The sequence below is a fragment of the Fundulus heteroclitus genome, chromosome 20 (genome assembly GCF_011125445.2).
Source record: "Fundulus heteroclitus isolate FHET01 chromosome 20, MU-UCD_Fhet_4.1, whole genome shotgun sequence".
Lineage (NCBI taxonomy): Eukaryota > Metazoa > Chordata > Actinopteri > Cyprinodontiformes > Fundulidae > Fundulus > Fundulus heteroclitus.
In genome coordinates, this window is record NC_046380.1 from 515,239 (window position 1) to 534,342 (window position 19,104).

At 42.5% G+C, this 19,104-nt stretch overlaps 1 protein-coding gene across 4 annotated transcripts; it reads left to right on the forward strand.

The window, feature by feature from the left end:
* Positions 1–2,544: 2,544 nt before the first annotated feature.
* Positions 2,545–19,004, forward strand: khk (ketohexokinase). 4 transcript variants are annotated; one of them, XM_012852722.3, is made up of 9 exons: positions 2,545–2,756; positions 3,413–3,529; positions 6,330–6,464; positions 6,641–6,775; positions 14,743–14,815; positions 16,438–16,584; positions 16,857–16,945; positions 17,012–17,169; positions 17,317–19,004. In XM_012852722.3, exons 1-9 carry the CDS (start codon positions 2,662–2,664, stop codon positions 17,406–17,408), a joined length of 1,041 nt encoding a protein of 346 aa, XP_012708176.2. In that variant the 5' UTR covers positions 2,545–2,661; the 3' UTR covers positions 17,409–19,004. The 4 variants fall into 4 exon arrangements, with proteins under 4 accessions (XP_012708176.2, XP_012708178.2, XP_012708179.2 ...); XM_012852724.3 differs by lacking the exon at positions 6,330–6,464 and having other exon boundaries at positions 2,546–2,756; XM_012852725.3 differs by lacking the exon at positions 6,641–6,775 and having other exon boundaries at positions 2,547–2,756.
* Positions 19,005–19,104: the final 100 nt, after the last annotated feature.

Sequence of the window (19,104 nt, forward strand, 5' to 3'; positions counted from 1 at the left end):
TTATATGGTCCAATCATAAGACAATGTTACTTCCATTAAAAAAGTTGATTTAATTAAATTAAATTCAATTTTATTTATATAGCACCAAATCATGAAACATGTCATCTCGAGGCACTTTACAAAGTCAAAATCAATCATATTATACAGATTGGGTCAGATTATACAGATTGGTCAAAATGTCCTATATAAGGGAACCAGTTGATTGCTTCAAAGTCCAGACAAGCAGCATTCACTCCTGGAGAACCGTAGAGCTACAGGGAGAGTCGTCTGCATTGTTGATGGCTTTGCAGCAATCCCTCATACTGAGCAAGCATGAAGCGACAGTGGGAAGAAAAACCACCCATTAACGGGAAGGAAAAACCTCCGGCAGAACCGGGCTCAGTATGAACGGTCATCTGCCTCGACCGACTGGGGTTACAGAAGACAGAGCAGAGACACAACAAGAGAGACAAAAAAGCACAGAAGCACACATTGATCTAGTAATCTGTTCTACATTAGATGGTAGTAGCGGGTGAGCCGTCTTCTCTGGATGATGTCACAGTTAACAGAACGCCAGACCAGGTGTACCTACTATGACGAAAAAGAGAGAGAGCAAAAAGTTAAAAGCTGAAATGACGACAATGTAAAACTGGAGAACAGTAGAACTCAGTAGAGTGACAAAAATAGACTTCTATCAAAAAAACTTGACTTCATCCAAAGAAAACATTTTCAATCCAAGAAAAGCAGTGTTCAAATGTGGGTTTTTTTTTTGTCTCAACTAGATTTTTGCATTGAAATACTTTTTTTTTTTTTTTCATTGAAATGGTGTTTTGAATTGAAAATATATTTTTTGATTGAAGCAATCTTTTTTAATTGAATAATAAAGACACAAATCTACCTTCATAGCTTTAATTTTTCATCAATGAAAGCAAGACTGCCCACAAAGTAAGCAGTTAAGAAGGATTCTTGGCTGCCACCCATACTGCCGCTCTGTGCACGCGAGGAAAACTGCAGCATTATGCTCCTGGTGCTGTTAGGCTTCTTCATTCCAACAGGATGCACAGTGTCAATAATGTCTGGAAGTCTCTCATCTGCATCTGCAGGAAGCAGCGCTTGGCAGATTCGAATCATCTCTCTTCGTAAATCCTTGTCTTCCCCACGCCCTGACACCCAGTGTAACTTCAGGTTCCACCACCGAGAGTATCTTTCCATATCTGTGATGCGTGACTCCAACATATTAATATACTTCTGTTCTTCATCCAGAGCATGCTCAAGCTGTGAAACTCCCCCCTTCACCTCACACATTTGGTTGCAGAGAATTTCCACATTTCCTCTCAGATTCGTTATCTGCACGTGAATCAAGGATTTCAGCTCGTCTGACCTGCCGTTTATTACCTCCGACAAATAGCAACAATGTCTGAGCTAGCTGCATCACCCCTTCCTTTTTTAACAGGTGATTTCTCTGGAGTAACTGGCAGCTAAGGGAAGTCTTCTTCTTCCATCAGAGAGAGCTTGGGGGTGTCAGAATGAGTGGAATAATCATGACAAGTATCGATGAAAATTCAAAAAAATTTGCTGCCGCCGCCGGTATCTTCCGCCCCCGCGGCCTTCCTCAAGCTTTGACATATTTCACAGAAGCAGTTTGTGGGGTTCACACAGACAAGTAAAAGTGCAACAGAGCTTAAGAGTTTGAAACTATGCCGTTCAAGGGCTACCTGTGTAAGTAAAAGTTCAATTTGAAAGCTGCTCGTGACCGTTCACAGCGTCATCTTGAATCCTCTGCTGTGCACAGAGCCTATTCATAGCAAAATGGGGGGATAACACGTCATCATCCGAAATTATAATTCATAATATCTTTGAAAGCAAAGCAGCACAAATGCTAATTTAAATGGCACAAATGACACACGAAAAATATAGACAAATTTCATTCAATTTGCAGCAAAATAGGGGAAGGTGAACTCTGGATGATCTTAACAAATAATCTTTAATATCTTCGAAACCAAAACAGCACAAATGATCATTTTAACGGCCCAAACAAAGCACTAACCATTCAGTCTATTTACTGGCATATGTATTCATTGACAGTCTATTTATTTACAGGTAGACAGGTGTTCAGCGTTTAAACATCACACAGGTGCTCTCAATACCTGTCTGGTGCGCGCTAAACTCTGAAAAACTCTAATCAATTCACTCGCGACTTTAAAAATAGTCCACACCACCAGCCAATCACAGACGTCCAATCAGAGTAACCGCCTTCAGCCCACAGTTGCACAAAGTCCTTTAAGCCTCCAGTTGCTCTGGAAGAAACTCCAGTCTAATCCGGCCTTTATGTTGCTCATCCACAGAGTCACAGCATCGAGCTGAGGTCCAGCCTGCAGTCTGTCCCTTCTAGATAAATAAATAGACATATTTGCTTCGGCAATTAAAAGAAAAGTGACCGTGTTTGTCATTATGTCCTGCAGATGGCAGTAGAGTACTTCTGTGCAGATCGCATGCCAGGAAGTGAAAAGTAGTGTCTACTGTGACTTGTTGACTTGCTGTTAGAAACCTTTATTTTGTAGCATCTACCAACAGGAAGTAATGTATCTAAATGTTGTAACTTTAATCTGATGATGATGATCTGTGTCTCAAAGTCCAGAGTGTTGGTGGCAGACAGACTGAAACCAGCGTGTGTGGACCAAGATGGAGGATCAAAAGAAGATTTTGTGTGTGGGTCTGGTTTGTCTGGACATCATAAACGTGGTGGATAAGTACCCAGAGGAGGACACTGACAGCAGGTTAGCACAAAGGCTAATGCACACAGAGCCTGCAGCTGATCACCAGGTTCTGAGGTGGTTCTGCTGACTCTGTTTCAGTCGTCTGAGCCCTGGTGTGTGTTCAACTACATGGTTGTTTGTTTTACGCATCAGTTATTTCACAGCTGCAGGAAGCCATCAGGTTCAGACTTTTAGCTTTCACTGTAACTGTCTATCAGCTTGGCAAGGCCAAATATTTCCCTGTAAAACAGTTACAGGTCATAAAGCTGAGCTTCAGAACAAAGACTGATCTTTGCTCCAGGTTTCCACCTGTTGTCAGACCGCGGATCTCAACCCAGAGCTTCTGTCTGGCAGCAGGTCTGCTGGTCTAACTGGTTACTGGGGGGAAAATCAAGGTTTCTGCAGTTCACAAGCCTGAGCTCTCTTCCGTAAGCTGAAGGAGAAGTTTGGTCCATTCAGTTTTGTTGCATCTGGATTCAAACATTGAATCAGAATTATGTCTAATCAGGATCCAGACACAATCATATTTAGCAGAAGCATGTCAGCCTCCAGTTTGACGGGTTTCAGACTGATGTGTTTTTCTGATCAGGCTTGTTCTGAGTCTGGCTCAGATCAGCCGTCTCGTTTTAGTCAGTGTCACAGCTGATGGTGTGGATGACATCACTGTGTGCCTGCAGGTGTCTGTCGCAGCGATGGCAGCGTGGAGGAAACGCTTCCAACTCGTGCACGGTGCTGTCTCTGCTAGGAGCTCCATGTGCCTTCATGGGATCGCTGGCTGCAGGTCCGGTGGCTGAGTGAGTATCAATCAAATGGTAAATGGACTGAACTTATATAGCGTTTTTCCAGTCTGACCACCCAAAGCGCTGTACACTATAGCCACATTCACCCAGTCGCTCTCACTAACGTGCACACATTTATACACCGAGACGCAGCTCGGTAGGCAATTTGGGGTTAAGTGCCTTGCCCAGGGGCACATCGACATGTGGCAAGGGGAAGCTGGAGTCGAACCCACAACCTTCTGATTGCCAGATAACTAGTCAACCCATCAAGCCACAGTCGCCCTGGATGCATCAATGCATCCAGTTCAGGAGAGAATGAACCAATCAGAGCTGAGTCAGATGACAGTTATGTACCATAATTAATTACCATAATTACCATAATTAGCTTAGAGCGTGTATCCTGCCTCAAACTGTTTGGTTTCCACTTAGGACTGGTTCCAAGTTGTCCACTGACGGTGGTGTTCAGTCATCTGAGCCGCTGTAGCCTGACCTCCACAGATGTTTTAGGCTTGGGGTCCATTTTAGCAGCAGGCTCAGAACAGAGAGGCTGCTGGGACATTCTGCTACACCTGAATCCAGTCAGTTAAAAACATGGTGGAAGACAGAAGTAAATTTCATTTTCTGGTTTGACTGTCTACGTATCTGCCTCTGGACCCAGTAATCTGATTACTCCTCTGTCACTGCATAAGCAGCCTCATTCAGTTCACCTGGTCCTTCCCCTTTATATACTGGACTACCCCAGTCAGCCAGTGCCAGACTATTGAAAATCTGTTCATAAGTAAATGTCCATGTTCTTTTTTGGCAGTTTTTCATATATCAGACCAGGATCTTGTTTTCTGGCTTTCCCTGTCCTCACATTGCCCTTGTTGGAAACCTAATTTTGCTTCAAGTCATTCTGGACTTTGACCTGGAATTTTTTTCATGGCTCTAGGCTGACAGGAAGACACATGCAGCAAAGGACCGCGGGTCGGAGTCGACCGTGTCAAAGACTAAGGCCTCTGTACATGGGTCGCACTACCTGCTGCGACACCAGTGTGCCCATTTACCACAAATCTTGTCAAGCCTTTGGAATCACGCTATCGGTCATGGCGCACCTACGCTGATCTGCCACAGAACGTCTGTGAGCCCCAGCCCAGAGCAGGCAGAGTATTTCCTGCTCTAGGGCATGCTTTATTTTATAAATTAATCTTCTAAAATGAAACACCATGCCGGGCTGAATTTCGGGTCTTCTGGCTTGTTAATAGTAAACCATTCTGAAAACTCTAACTGACCAAGTGGAATTGAGATTATAAGACAGCAAGACTAATGGCAGCTGATAAAGAAGCTTAACAGAACGGATAAACTGAACCCGGCTCTCTCAGGTGGAAACACTCTTCTCATGTACGGTGTTCCTGTTTGAATAAATCACGAGGAATCATGATGATCATCAGGATGTAGTCAGTCTGGTACATGGATTTAGAGAGAACCTGCCTTACTTTCCTGTCCTCGTGAAGGTTTCTCTTGAACTCCACTCTCGGTCCTTTCGGCAGGTTCTAAAACGATTAGGACAGCCCTCTGAAGTTCATCTGATGCATTTCTACTCTTTGACACATGTTAATCTAATGAATTCTTTAAGTTTGAACCTAAAACAGTATTAAGGCTGAAACACACCAAACCATCCGATTCGTTCTACCCGCCATTTGGATCCGTACAGGTTTTTTTCTCCCCTAATGTCTGCGTGGAGGCTCCCTCTAAGGACCACCGGACTCGTAAGATAGAGTATGTGCAACAAGTTCTTGAAGTTCCTCCAGCATAAATGCACCCCTCAGTCAACGTAAAGTTACTGCTCCACCAAGCAATTAACCACCAGGATAATCACTGTTTAATTTTCTTATGTTTGCTGTACTTCTGAGCTCCTGCCATGGGTAAGAACACAGTTTATTCAAATGTTTTATTGGTCATTTATTGAGCTGTGTGTTTTCCAGGACAGACCTATATGGGGACAAACCAGGCTGGAAATTGCATCTTATTTACTTTGTGTTTTTGCAGTTTTTGTTGAATGGTGGGCACGAAACCCAAATTGCATGGGGTGTAAAGGAGTCAGGCCACTTTCAAGATGTATCATTAACTATTTTGCAACCCACTTTTCAAGCAACTTTGAAAACACTGGTAATATACTAATTGGCCTATAATTAATCATATTACTTTCATCACCAGCTCTGTCCCCTGGTAGATGTTACCAGTCCTTCAAAAACAGCACTTTGAGCCTTTGTGTCCACTATTAAAAGGATTAAATGTGTGTCTTTAATATATTTAGAAACAGAAAAAGAGCAGGCGTGTCCGATTCTCAGTGGCAAGGGATCTTCAGCAGCAGCTGATCAGCTGATCTAAGGGGTCGGGGGGGGGGGGCAATAAGGCTGAAGCAGCTCACATAAATATGGTGGAGGAAGGCTATTTGACGACGTTGTCTCTCTTCCTGTTGACACGTGGATTTCTCATCAAAATGCTGCGTAGCTTTCTGCCAGATCTAATTGGTACTAGGCGATTTTCCATCAGATCAGACGGATCGGGGGGTTTGGTGTGTTTCTGCCATTAGGGTTAGGGGTTAGTTAACCTTTGAATCCACAGAATTACATAAAATCTGTCTGATGAGCCGCAGTGATGTGGACTCTGACTTTTCACGGGGTTGAATTGTCTCCTCTGTCTCAGACATCCTCTGGCAGGGAACACCTGCTCTGGTTGGCGCACAGCTGAGGACAGAGGAGATGGAAACCATTCGGGGTCTGGATTTTTTATTTTAAATTCAGAGCAGATTTGATCATTTTTCTGTCTGTAGCTTTATTTTGGAGGATTTTCAGAAGTTCAGCATCGACGTATCTCTGGTGTCTGAGTATGCTGAGTGCATATCTCCAGCCTCTGTGGTCATCAGCAACATCAGCACAGGAAGCAGAACCATCCTGCATATGAACAGGTGTGTGTGTTCCTGCATGTGTGTGTGTGTGAGACTAACCGCCTCTGTTTTGACAGCTTCATAATCGCGGCTGACCTGTTGGGACCCCAGCTGTTTGGTCTACCTGAGCGTTCTCTCCATCAGAGCTTTTATTTTGAAGTAGACATTCATGTTTCCTGTCTGTCTGTCTCTGTCAGTTTCATCATGGCTGACTTCTTACAGCGAGCGATTGATGTGTCAGCAGTTGCTTGGCAGATCAAAGGTCAAACTCCATGTGCATGTTGTGTGGTTTGTCCATCCAATGGATCTCGAACCGTCCTCCTCTATGATACGTAAGAGGTCCGCTCCCACCATGCAGCGTTCACTGAGCACCTCATCACCAGGCATTAGCGTGGAAGCAACAGAAAGCACTGGCTGATCAAATCCTGACAGTTCTGTCCCCTGCTGGTCCCCTAACCAGAACTGAGCTTCCAGTTTCTACTTGTACAGTCATGGGAAAACAGTCCTACTCCCTGATCTTTTGCCACATAGAGCCTCCTTCACCAGCAATACCTCTGAGTTCAGCAGCCTCAGCAACACCTTGATTCGTGTTTCTGCTGGACCAAACTTTTGCTTCTCCACCACCATGTTTGACTGTTGGTATGCAATGTTTGCGCTGACCTTTAGCCCGCTAACTGAGGCCTGTAGAGTCTGAGGCGGAGCTCTTCCAGTCATTACTCTGAGCTTCCTGCTCTGACTCTGCGGGACGTCCATTCCTGGGAAGGTTGGCAGCTGCTGAGATGTTTTCCTTCTGGGAATAATAAAAAAAACTGAACTTTCAGCTTCAGAATAGAAGTCCAGTTGTTGTTTTTTGTACTGATCATGAGCTGGATGACTGAGAATATTCACCAGCACCTCTGGGAATAATCTTCAGCCTCAGGAGTTAGGGAATTTATCCAGAAACCAGCGGGTTGCCAGTTCGATCCCCTGCTCCGACCATCTCAGTCATTGTGTCCTTGGCTGCTGGCGGTGGTCAGAGGGCCTGGTGGCGCCGTTGTATGTCAGGCTGCCAGCATAGCACACCACCATCAGGCTGTGAATGACTGGACTGTGAAGCGCTGTGGGGTCGTTGGACTTATTAAAGCGCTATACAGGTAGGGTGGCACATACATGTGTTTAACCCTGGGTTTAACACCTTGATGTGCTAGAGCAGACAACAAGAGACTTTCATAGAGTGTGGTTTTGAGGACTGACGTTCTCTGTTAACTAATGGAAGCGTAGATGTTTTTCCCATGATTGTATCCTTTTCTGAACAAAACAGGAAATAGGAGGGATATAGCTTCTGATTGGTCTGATTGGTAGCTGAATATGTCAGTCCTGAGCACTCTAAATTACATCTTAGCTCTTCACCTGTCTGTGCTGAGAGTGAGCAGAGCAACAGTGATGAGGTATTTAGTGAACGCTGCTCAGCATGTTCCAGACAATCATTGAGAACTGAATCTGGGTTAATCCACTGCAGAACTCAGCTTTAGCCTCAGGATGCAGAATCAGGATCAGCCTCTGGGGAGTTTGAAATAATACAATACTACTTATTGTTATATGTTGTGTTTTAGAAATCCTATGGCTTTAGTGTCTGTGTTGACTCTAACATGATTCAGTTTTATTTATATAGCGCCAATGCACAACACACATCATCTGATCTTTACAGAGCAGAGACACAGAAAGCACAGAAGCTCACATTGACCCAGGAGTACTTTCTATGTTAGAGAAGACAGAGCAGAGACACAGAAAGCTCAGAAGCTCACATTGACCCAGGAGTACTTTCTATGGTAGATGGTAATAGAGGATGATCTGCCTCCCCTGATGATGTCACAGCTAACAGAACGCCAGACCAGGTGTACCTTCTATGAAGAGAAAATGACAAGATAAAAAAAATTTAAATTTGGTATTTGACATTCAAGTAAATAGAAATTTACTCAATTAGATAAACTAATAAAATAGAACTTAAAAACAAGAGCAAGTTGAGTAAGAAGATTCCTTTTTTTCTTAAAAACAGTAATTAAAGTGGATAGTGTCAGATCCTGCTGTAGTGGTCCATGTTGACAGAGTAAGAAAAACGCTTTTACCAAGTTCTGATCTTAACAATGCAGCTCTGAAGGAGAAAACATCCAGAGAGCGAAGTCAGAGTGACAGGTATGAGGACAGGTTCAAAACCACAAGTGTCTGATTTTCAATTGGTTTTAAGGATGTCACTAATCTGCTGCTGTATTTACATCAGGCTGTGAGTGTCCTCTCAATGTCTGGATTGTTTTTGTTGTTTTCTTTCTTAACTTTCACATCCTACAGCTGAGTGTCTGCAGTGGTTTGGGTTTAATTTGATAATTACTGTATCAGATTAACGTCAGGATGTTCAGTTGCTGATCTGATAACAAATATCTTTGCTAATGAACATGTTATAAAACCGTAATAACTCAGAATTGAACCTGAGACATACAAGTAACTCTGTAACTCATACAAGTAACTCTGCCCACATCCTGAATATATGATAAAGGCCGATCCTGCTCTGCAGGAGCTGAGAAATTTGTCTAAGAAATTTTGTACTTAAGGTGGAAAGAACAGAAACCTGTAAACCTTCTGTATGTCACTTGCTACATAAAAGTTGGGATCTATAAAATGTGCGTTCCTCTGACCCTGCTGGGATGTCAGCAGGGTGAACGGTAACTCTGACCAGGCGTACGCTCATTTTGGAGACGGGAATCTGGCGCCACAGATGGTGAAGTGCTGAATTGCAGCCAGACTGCATCATGGTTCCTTTCAGACGTTCACTTTCACTCTACATCAGACTTTAATCATAGATCGACTTCATTAGAAGCATTCAAAAACCACAGTGTTATTCATGCTTTCTCTGGTGAACCACTGCTATACATAAGGACCTTTCAAATAAATGAAAAGTCCACACTGCATTCCCTCTGGGTTTTCAAGCATCACATTCTTCTCCACAGTGATCACCAGGGTGACGTGTTCCACATGGATTAGCAGATAATTGCGACAAGGCAATTACTTTAATTGCTGTAAAGTCAAATACACTGGTGGTCTCCCTCTCTCCTCAGTGATGATCTGGGATGCACAACCTCAGAGCAATTACACCACTGAGCATGGCTCAGTGAGTATGTCATCCAACAATTAAAACAGCAATCAAATTCACTTTTTAACATTTTTTTTTATGTGGATGTGCTTTTGGCTTGGATTTACACATTTAATAAACATTTTTCTGTCAGTTTCTTTTTCTCTGTGGATGTGATTGTTAACCATGGAATAACAACTCATGAAAGGCAATGTTGTTTTGCGTCGCCAATTTCTGGTTGAATCAGGGCGTGTAGAGATCAGAACCTGAGGAGGAATCTGGTACCAGATGTTCACGTGCAGCTGGAAAATTGTATGCTGGTGTGGTGCACATGGTTTTATAAAACTGATTTATTTTTTTTATTTTGCCGCACGACATTTCCTTTTTTGAGTGTACGAACACTTTTAGTATGGATTCTATGCCATATTTTAAAAGACATTGTGTTTTATAGGTAAAGTTGACCCAGTCTGATATGTAGTGGAATGGGATTAATTGCGAATGACGTCACCTTTGCTCGAGTTGCCCAGATGTTTAGACATGCACAGTGCAAGCTCAGAACGGCAACATTCATATAGCACCTATTCCCAACACGTCATCTCAAGGCTCTTTTAAAAAGTTGAATTCTCAGCAGGTTGCATCAAGTCTCTCCAAGCAGCATTCACTCCTCCTGAAAGAGCGTAGAGCCACAGTGGACAGTCGTCTGCATTGTTGATGGCTTTGCAGCAATCCCTCATACTGAGCATGCATGAAGCGACAGTGGAGAGGAAAACTCCCCTTTAACAGGGAGGAGAACCTCCAGCAGAACCAGAACCAGGCTCAGTGTGAACGCTCATCTGCCTCCACCCACTGGGGCTTAGAGAAGACAGAGCAGAGACACAGAAAGCACAGAAGCTCACATTGACCCAGGAGTACTTTCTATGTTAGATGGTAATTGCAAACAATGCAGATTGGAGAGCAGTAGGAGAACTCAGCAGAGAGAGAGAAATAGACCCTGATGTCCTCCAGCAGCCTAAGCCTATAGCAGCATAACTATAGAGGTAGCTCAGGGTAACATGAGCCACTCTGACTAGAAGCTTTGTCACATAGGAAAGTTTTAAGATTAGTCTTAAAAGTAGACGGGGTGTCTGCCTCACAGACCAAAACTGGGAGTTGGTTCCACAGGAGAGGAGCCTGATAGCTAAAAGATCTGCATCCCATTCTACTTTTAGAGACTCAAATAAGTTTGTCAAAGAAGGAAATCCAGACCATTGATGTTAAAACATGAAAGGTGGATGTTGCATGATGGATTCAAGACCAAATCCAGTATCCACAGGCTATACATTAGGTGCAAAGAAGGAGGCAGAGGCCTGGTGAGCATCAGAACGACCATTGAAGAGGAAACATCCAAGCTCCAAGAAGATATCAGGAAGACGGCCCCAAAGGAATGAAGCTCTCAGTGAATGTCTCAATGGAAGTTGGAAGAGAAGAAACTGAAGGAACTATGGTGGAAAGAAAAACCCTGCATGGGATGTACCACCGACAGGTAGCTGAAGTGGCTGATATGACCAAATCCTACCAGTGACTGGAGATGCCTGGACTGAAGGACAGCACTGGAGCTCTGATCATGGCAGCACAGGAGCAGGCCTTGAGCACCAGAGCAATAGAGACCCAGATCTACAAGATCAGGTAAGATCCCAGGTGCAGGCAATGCAAAGAGGCCCAGAAACCATCAGGAATCTCACAACAGGTTGTCGGATACTAGCAGGGAAGGAATACATATGGACAGAAACATCTGTTGAGAATACCAACTGGAGACCCCCAGGTCAGCATGGGAGTCACCTCCCAAGGTGGTGGAGAACAACAGAGCTAAGATTTGTCTGTCTTTATCTGGGACTTCCAGATAAAGACAGACAAATTGGTAATGGCCAACCAACCAGACATTGTGATCATTGCTAAGCAGCAGAGGACAGCCGTTGTGATTGGTGTGGCCATCCCCAGTGATGGAAATATCAGGAAGAGAAACTGAAGAAATACCAAGGGCTCAGGGAAGAACTAGAAAGAGCCTGGAAGGTGAAGAAAACAGTAGTGCCCGTGGTCATCAGACACACGGGGCAGTAACCCCCACTCTGGAGAAGTGGCTCCAACAGAAACCTGGAGAAACATCAGACATCTCAGTCCAGAAGAGCGCAGGAACAGTTAAGATCCTAAGAAGAACCCTCAAGCTCCCAAGCATCTGGTAGAGGACCCAAGCTTGAGAGATGGAGAGCCACCCACCCTGCTCAGTACACATGCTAAATCTCACTGCAGAAAATGTTAATCATTTAATGGCAATAACATTTTAACTGAAAGATGTACATCTCTCAGTTCTTCCTAAGCAGGACCCCTACTCTAAAATAAAGCATAATATACAGTACAGCTTGAGGCAAATGAGCGTTCACACTGAGCCTGGTTCTGGTTCTGCTGGAGGTTCTCCTCCCTGTTAAAGGGGAGTTTTCCTCTCCACTGTCGCTTCATGCATGCTCAGTATGAGGGATTGCTGCAAAGCCATCAACAATGCAGACAACTGTCCACTAGTGGTTGTCCGGTATATAAATCGAATTGAAATTATTACCCCAGCAGGGTATCTGATTACTGGCAAGGCATAGCTGTTGATTGCCCGGACCTTGTTCTTGCCATTGAGCTGACTTCTCAGAACTTGCTTTATTCGTTGCAGGTATTTGGCTGTTGCTGCTTTCCTTGTGGCCTCTTCATGGTTACCATTTGATTGTAGTATTCCAAGGTACTTACAGCTCTATTCATCATCTGCTATTCTCCCTTCTTGGAGTGCAACTCCCTCTGTGTGGAATTACTTTCCCTCTCTTTGTCACTATCTGGCCACATTTCTCCAGTCTGAATGACATTCTGCAGCCCTTCTGTAGATCCTGGTGGTGTGGATCAGAGAGTCAATGTCTCGCTGACTTTTAGCAGCTTGATCTCCTACAGGAGGTGGCTGATAGTGGCCCCCTTTCTGAGTCGGTATCCATAGCCAGACTTGTTGATTATTTGGCCGAGGGGGTTCAGCACTTTCCAGTATTGCTCAGTCTCCTTGCTTGTTGGGTTGGCTCGTGTGTTATTACCCTGCCACTGGGAGCACACTTTAGCTGGTTCAGTGAGAACAGCCTGTTTATTCTTCTGGCTTCTATCTCCTTTGTGTATCTGTTCTGTCTGGCAGCCACGGTTTGGCACCACATGTGGTGAGCCTGTTCTAAAAAAACACAATCCACAACCAAAACTTTATTTTATTACGTTACTCTTCTTGTTCAATCACACTTGCATTTATATAGATTTAAAAATGACAATATCTATAACAAGGCATGAAAAAAGGTATTATTTTTTATTAAGTTAAGGTGAACTCTGACTCTTCTAGTTTAAAGTTCAGTGCAGGTAGCTCTTCGTATGACAACACTAATGAAGTAGCTCTCAGTCTCAAAAAGGTTGATGACCCCTGGTCTATCAGCTCCATGTTCTCTGTGATGGTCACAGTTAGGATTGTATTTAGTGCTGTATTCACATCATCTAGGAGATCCTATGGAGGCACTTCACTCAGCTTCACAAGTGGTTGTCTGGGTTGACATGCTCCTAATTTAGCCATGATCTTATCTCTTAGGTCAGATATTCTCCCATTCAGTTGTTCCATTGTCTTCCTTTTCCAGTATCCCATTTATCATCAAAATGTCCTGGTTTCTCAACACCTGACACAGACCTTGTTTGTCTGGGCAACTTCCGAGCCAGTATGGTTCTCTGTTTATGCGCTTTCATCATATATATGAGATAACAGGCAGTTAGCCTTCATGGTCTTACCCACGGACCATCACTGATGTTGTTATAAGCCCACTGTGTACATATATCCCATGCAGGATTCAAACCCTTGATCATATATATATATATATATATATATATATATATATATATATATATATATATATATATATATATATATATATATATATACTCACACACACACACATATTACTGGCCTATGATTCAAAATACCACATTTAATAGCTCTTGTTGCACGACACAATAACCAGAAGGAGTTTTGTCGTAACCCACAACTCGCAGATTTTGCAAGCAACTTTAAAGCAAAATAAGGCCAAACTAGCTGATGATGAGCAGACATAGCATAGCTGTGCCTAAACATTTGTCCGAATCAAAAATGACCGCAGTAAATATGCACTGTGCTCTTCTAAATTTAGTAAGTTTACGTTATTTGCGATCAGCTCTGTTGAAGGTATGAGTCAAACAGCGATGCAGTGTGGCTGCAGATCACCACTTCACCAATTTCTCCAAAATGAACAAACGCATGCATGGGTGAGAGTTTGCGTGAGGGGCCACACAAAGTTTTTCTTTATATAGCACTGCATTTGCATTGAAAGGGACGTATGCTTAGCCAAGCTTTAAAAATGTGTACCATAAATATTTGATTCTTCACATGAATTAAAGTCCAAAACTCCTGAGAAGTCCTCATAGATATATTTTGCTGCAGGATTTGTCAATGTATTAAGCACACTTCATTAAATATCTGAACAAACACAAAGTTTTTGTCAAAGACACCCCTACATGAGAAAGTTCTACCTTAAATATATGTCAAAGACAAGCTGCAAGAACTTCCAACTTCTACAGGGGCAGAAGGATGTTCTTCCAGTCCTGAGAGAGCGAACATGTTTCTCTACTCTTGCAGAGCTACTGTTGGCCTTAGAAGTCAGATCTGACCATCTGTTAGTGCATCAAGGTTTAATTTCATTTTTGAACTTCTTCATTTACATCTTCTCCCTGTTTAATCTTAAAATGATCTGCATATTATTCAGATAGATTGATTTTTACCTTTTGTAATAAACACACGAGTCCATGAAGTCTAATTTCAACGCTTCTGATTTTAACTGATGTTTTATTTTAATTTAATTTAATTTTACCCAGAGAAACTTTACATCCTCAATAAAGCTTGTCAGGTCAAACAGGAAGCTCATGAAAATGTTCATCTGTGAAATTCACAGACTGAAGTCTGATCCGACTGTGATAAACTTCTTCCAATTATAAAAATAATCCAGACCAGAACACCATGTCCAAGTTTCAGAACTGAAAGGCTGTTTGACCTGAAAGGCAGAGGAACAGATGACGTTTTGGACTGTGTCCTTGGTCCTGAAGAGAACTCTCTAAACTTTGGTTTCTATCTGTCAGGGATCTCCCTGATGTAACGGCGGAGGATTTTTCCAAAATCAGTCTTGGTCAGTTCAAGTGGATACACTGGGAGGTGAGAAAAGTACCAACCAGCAGAACATAACCAGTGATCCTTTGAAATGTAAACATCACCCTAACCCAAACTTTCCAAATCAACTTTAAAAACTTGAAATTAATCTGAATAAAGCAAAAATTCTGTATAATGAGGTCTAGTCATTAAATAAAGCTTTTCTTTAACAAATCTTTCAAACATTATAATCTTTTTTAAATTGTTCTCTTTTTTTCAAATGATTCTGGTGAAAGATTCTTCGCTGTATACAATTTACAGCCAATATTTTCTCCTCATGACTGCAGCTTTACTGGGGTTTTCTACTTTAAATGTGCTTACTGGGCATGATCTACTGTATATGCAGTGCCTTGCAAAGGTGCATGTTGGATGGTTTTCACTAGTGAACAGGTATCTTCAAGTCTAAACACAGATTCTCTAGTGGATTGCGGTCTGGACTTTGATTAGGCCAATCCCACATATGTGAATGTGTGGGATTGTGTGGGAATGGGTGGTCCATCCCTGTAGACCCCTCCCACTTGCAGTATGATGTCACCCTGTGACCCGTGACCTAAGATTTATGACATGGTGTTTAGGACTGAGGATAATGAATGACTTCCTTATGTTTAGCACAATACAGGCTTTTTATCTCTTCCAACAACCTAAGACCTCCATAACCATGGCCAGATGCTAGCAGCCATGTAAAGACCACCTACTAACTATGCCACCTTCTAACCTTGTGGGTGGGCGGAGTTTCCCACTTAAATATGGTGAAAAAAACTGTGTCAAGTAAAACATTATTTTTTCATAAAACAAAGACTCACTACAACTTGGAGAAGCAGCTATTGGATCATCTGCGATAGTTATGGATGAGGAGTTACGGGCAGAGTTGTGTCATTCCCTGGGCAGAGGTAGCTAAGGCCAAACAGAGCATACAAATAAAGGGACAGAAGGATTTATACAGGTTGGCGAGGCAGAGAGACAGAGATGTTGGATACAGTTTTAGTCTCTGACCAGAGCTCCTTCCTCCATAAATTTGGAGAGTCACCCACGTGCCTTTTGGCAAACTCCAAATGGACTTTCTTATTTTTAACCCTAAGTAAAGGCTTTTTTCTGGCCACTCTTCAGTAAAGCCCGGCTCTATGAAGTGTACAGATAATTGTGGTCCTGTGGGCCTCCATTACTGGCTCCTCCAGGCTCTGCAGGGTGACCTCTGCTCTGCCTCTCTAATTAATGCCCTCCTGGCCCGGTCTGTGGGTTCTGGTGGGTGGCCTTCTTTTGGCAGGCTTGCTGTGGTACTGTGTGTTTTCCATTTGAAAATTATGGATCTGATGGTGCTCCAGGAAAACATCAAAGATCTTGATATTTCTATAACCCCACCCAGACTTGGAAATGTCAATGACTTTGTCCCTGACTTCTCTGGAGAGCTCCATGGTCTTCATGGTGTGAGCCCTCTTGCTTAGTGGTGCTGCAGCCTCTGGGGCCTTTAATAAAATGTTTCTACTGAATATTTTAGACTATTCTGTGGAGATCCATCACATAAAATAGGATTAAAAACATCTAAATTACAAGTTGGAATAGAAAAAAATGTGTAAAAAGTCAAAAAGGGTTTTGCAAGGCCTTGATGTAACAATGCTGTGGTATTTCAGGCCCGGAACACCGGTGAGCAGCTGAAGATGATCCAGCAGGTTGAGATGTTTAACAGTAAACTTCCTGAGCATCAAAGGATCACCATCTCTGTAGAGATTGAGAAGACCAGAGAGCCGCTATATGAGCTGTTCCCTCATGGAGATGTGGTATGGTCTGTCTCTAACATAAATATAAGAGTATATTGAAGGACTGTTGTGTTTTGACATTGTATTTGTAATTTAAAGTGACAGAGAATGTCTGTAGCTGCTTAAACATTGAATCCTCATTTGCTTCATGGACATACAGCTTTTTACTAGGCCCATCCCAGCGAGACCAGAACTCATTTTACTCTGCCATGCCTTCTGGGTTCTAGCTGCAGACTCAGTGGTTCAAATGATTCCAGTCAGAGCAGTTAATGAACAGGTGCTGGGTTTTTCAGGTCTTTGTCAGCAAAGATGTTGCTCGTCACTTGGGTTTCAACTCGCCTGAAGCTGCCTTGAAAGGACTCTACAATCGAGTTAAAAAGGGGTGAGTTGACAATGTTGAGAGGAAATGTACATTACCAGCCCTGGTTCTGACTTGTTTGTGTCTCAGGGCTGTCCTGATCTGTGCCTGGGCAGAAAAAGGAGCAGATGCTGTGGGTCCTGATGGTTTGCTTCTTCATTCGGATGCTTTCCCTCCTGAAACGCTGGTGGACACCCTCGGAGCCGGAGACACATTCAACGCAGGCGTCCTCTACACTCTGTCCAATGGTAAAACTTCTCAGTCTGGGATCTTTGTGCTAAAATGTCTTCTGGCAGGTCCTAGCAGACCGGTCAAGAGTAACAACCATGAAGGAGGAATACTTTTGTTTTCTGGGTCTGCTTCTGAACTGGTGTAAATCTTTTTTCTGTCTGCAGGAGGAAGTCTACAGGATGCTCTGACTTTTGGCTGCAGGATTGCTGGCAAGAAATGTGGTTTCCATGGTTATGATGGCATCAGAGAAAAGTGATGAGAGGGCAGAGCCTTTGGCTTCAGTCGCCTTCCTCTGGAGAAAATCCAGAATTTAAAATTGAAGTGCTCTGAGAAAGGAGTGATTCAAAAGGCTGACGGCATGTAAAAAGCATTGTACTGAAATGATTTTCAGACCTGAGAAAGAACCCATCTGAATAACTGATCAATAACTAGCAACAAAGATCTTTAAAAAGATGTATACACTTCCATTAATTAAACATCGTTTTTATCAATAAACTGAAGTCCAGCAGGTCTTTCCACGTGGATCATTCTTCATGATTCACTGATGACTCAATGAATCACTTCCAGCTCTTTGTGATGTTTCCATGTCATCATGTGATGAACCTCTCAGACCTACTGCTGTTAATCAGAACCTGTGTTGCTTTGAATATTCAGTATGTGAATGCGATGCTCAGTTTAATGCGCATTGTAATGGTAGATGCTGTGTCTTAAAGGCAGTGGTTGTGAAGTTTTGGGTTCTGGAAAATGAACCGAGGTGTAGACAAAAGCTCAGGAATCGCATGTTGAATGGTGAATAAATTAAAATAGAAAATACAGCTTACAGGATGACAGGAATACAGGAACCAGGAAGACGACAACATTACAATCTGCAATGGCTGATGGGAGGAACAACGGGTGTAGTGAATCAGGTAGAGAACTGGCAGCAGACAAGGTAGAAATGAATCTAATGAGGAATAAGATAAGGGAGAGATAGGGGGAAATATCTAACGAAGGAAAAACACAACCACCAGGACTACTAAATAAAGAACAGAAACTATTTGTAAAAAAAGTTTTAAATCATGTATAATTTTCTTTCTGTTTCACAATTGTGTACTACTTTGTGTTGATCTTTCACTTAAGATTTCAATAAAATGTAATTATGTCTGTGGTTGTAATGTGATCAAATGTGGAAAAGTTCAAGGGGTGTGACTACTTTAATAATATGTACCGATCCATAACTAGTTGAAATGGTTCTGGTCAGGTCACTCATAGGCCACGCCCACTGAATGGGTGGGGCCTAAGTGCTAACAATAACCAGATGTGAGTTAAATGGGATGTTTTTAGATGATGATTGTCTTGAGAGCAATCTAAGGTGATATTTAGGGAAGCAGCTCTTCAAGCTGTAAACCTTAGTTCATTCACCTTTCGTTATTTTGTTCCCTTCATCCAATCAGAAGGCAGGATTTATTCATCATTTGTTTTATCAGTAAACTCAGAGGAAACTGCTTCCCCTTGCAGCACGATCTTAGATGTATTATGCTTTAGAGTCTAGTTAAATAACTTCCCCAATTTTGTCTTGAATTTAAAACTTGTCTTTCAACGAAATCCACAGCACATTTTATTTCCATTTTCAATAACACAAAGACAGCTTGATCATTAATTATATATATGGAAACAAACCCATTATCTCCAGGTCAGAACTTGAAAGGCTGTTGTCTGGCTTCTGAACTCCACTCCATGTTAAGTTCTCTACTGAGAAAATCCAAAAGATTAGAAGATCAGTACATTCACATCAAATTCAGAACTAAAGCTGTCTCCAAATAGAACTTATCTTAACAAAATGTTCAAATCATAATAAATAAATGACAACTAAGTTGCTCCTCCTGCTGTCTTGATGTTCTACCCACAGGGTTCTTTAAGAAAGTTGTTATTCATTTACAGCACTTTGAATTGCATCTCTTGTTACTGAAATA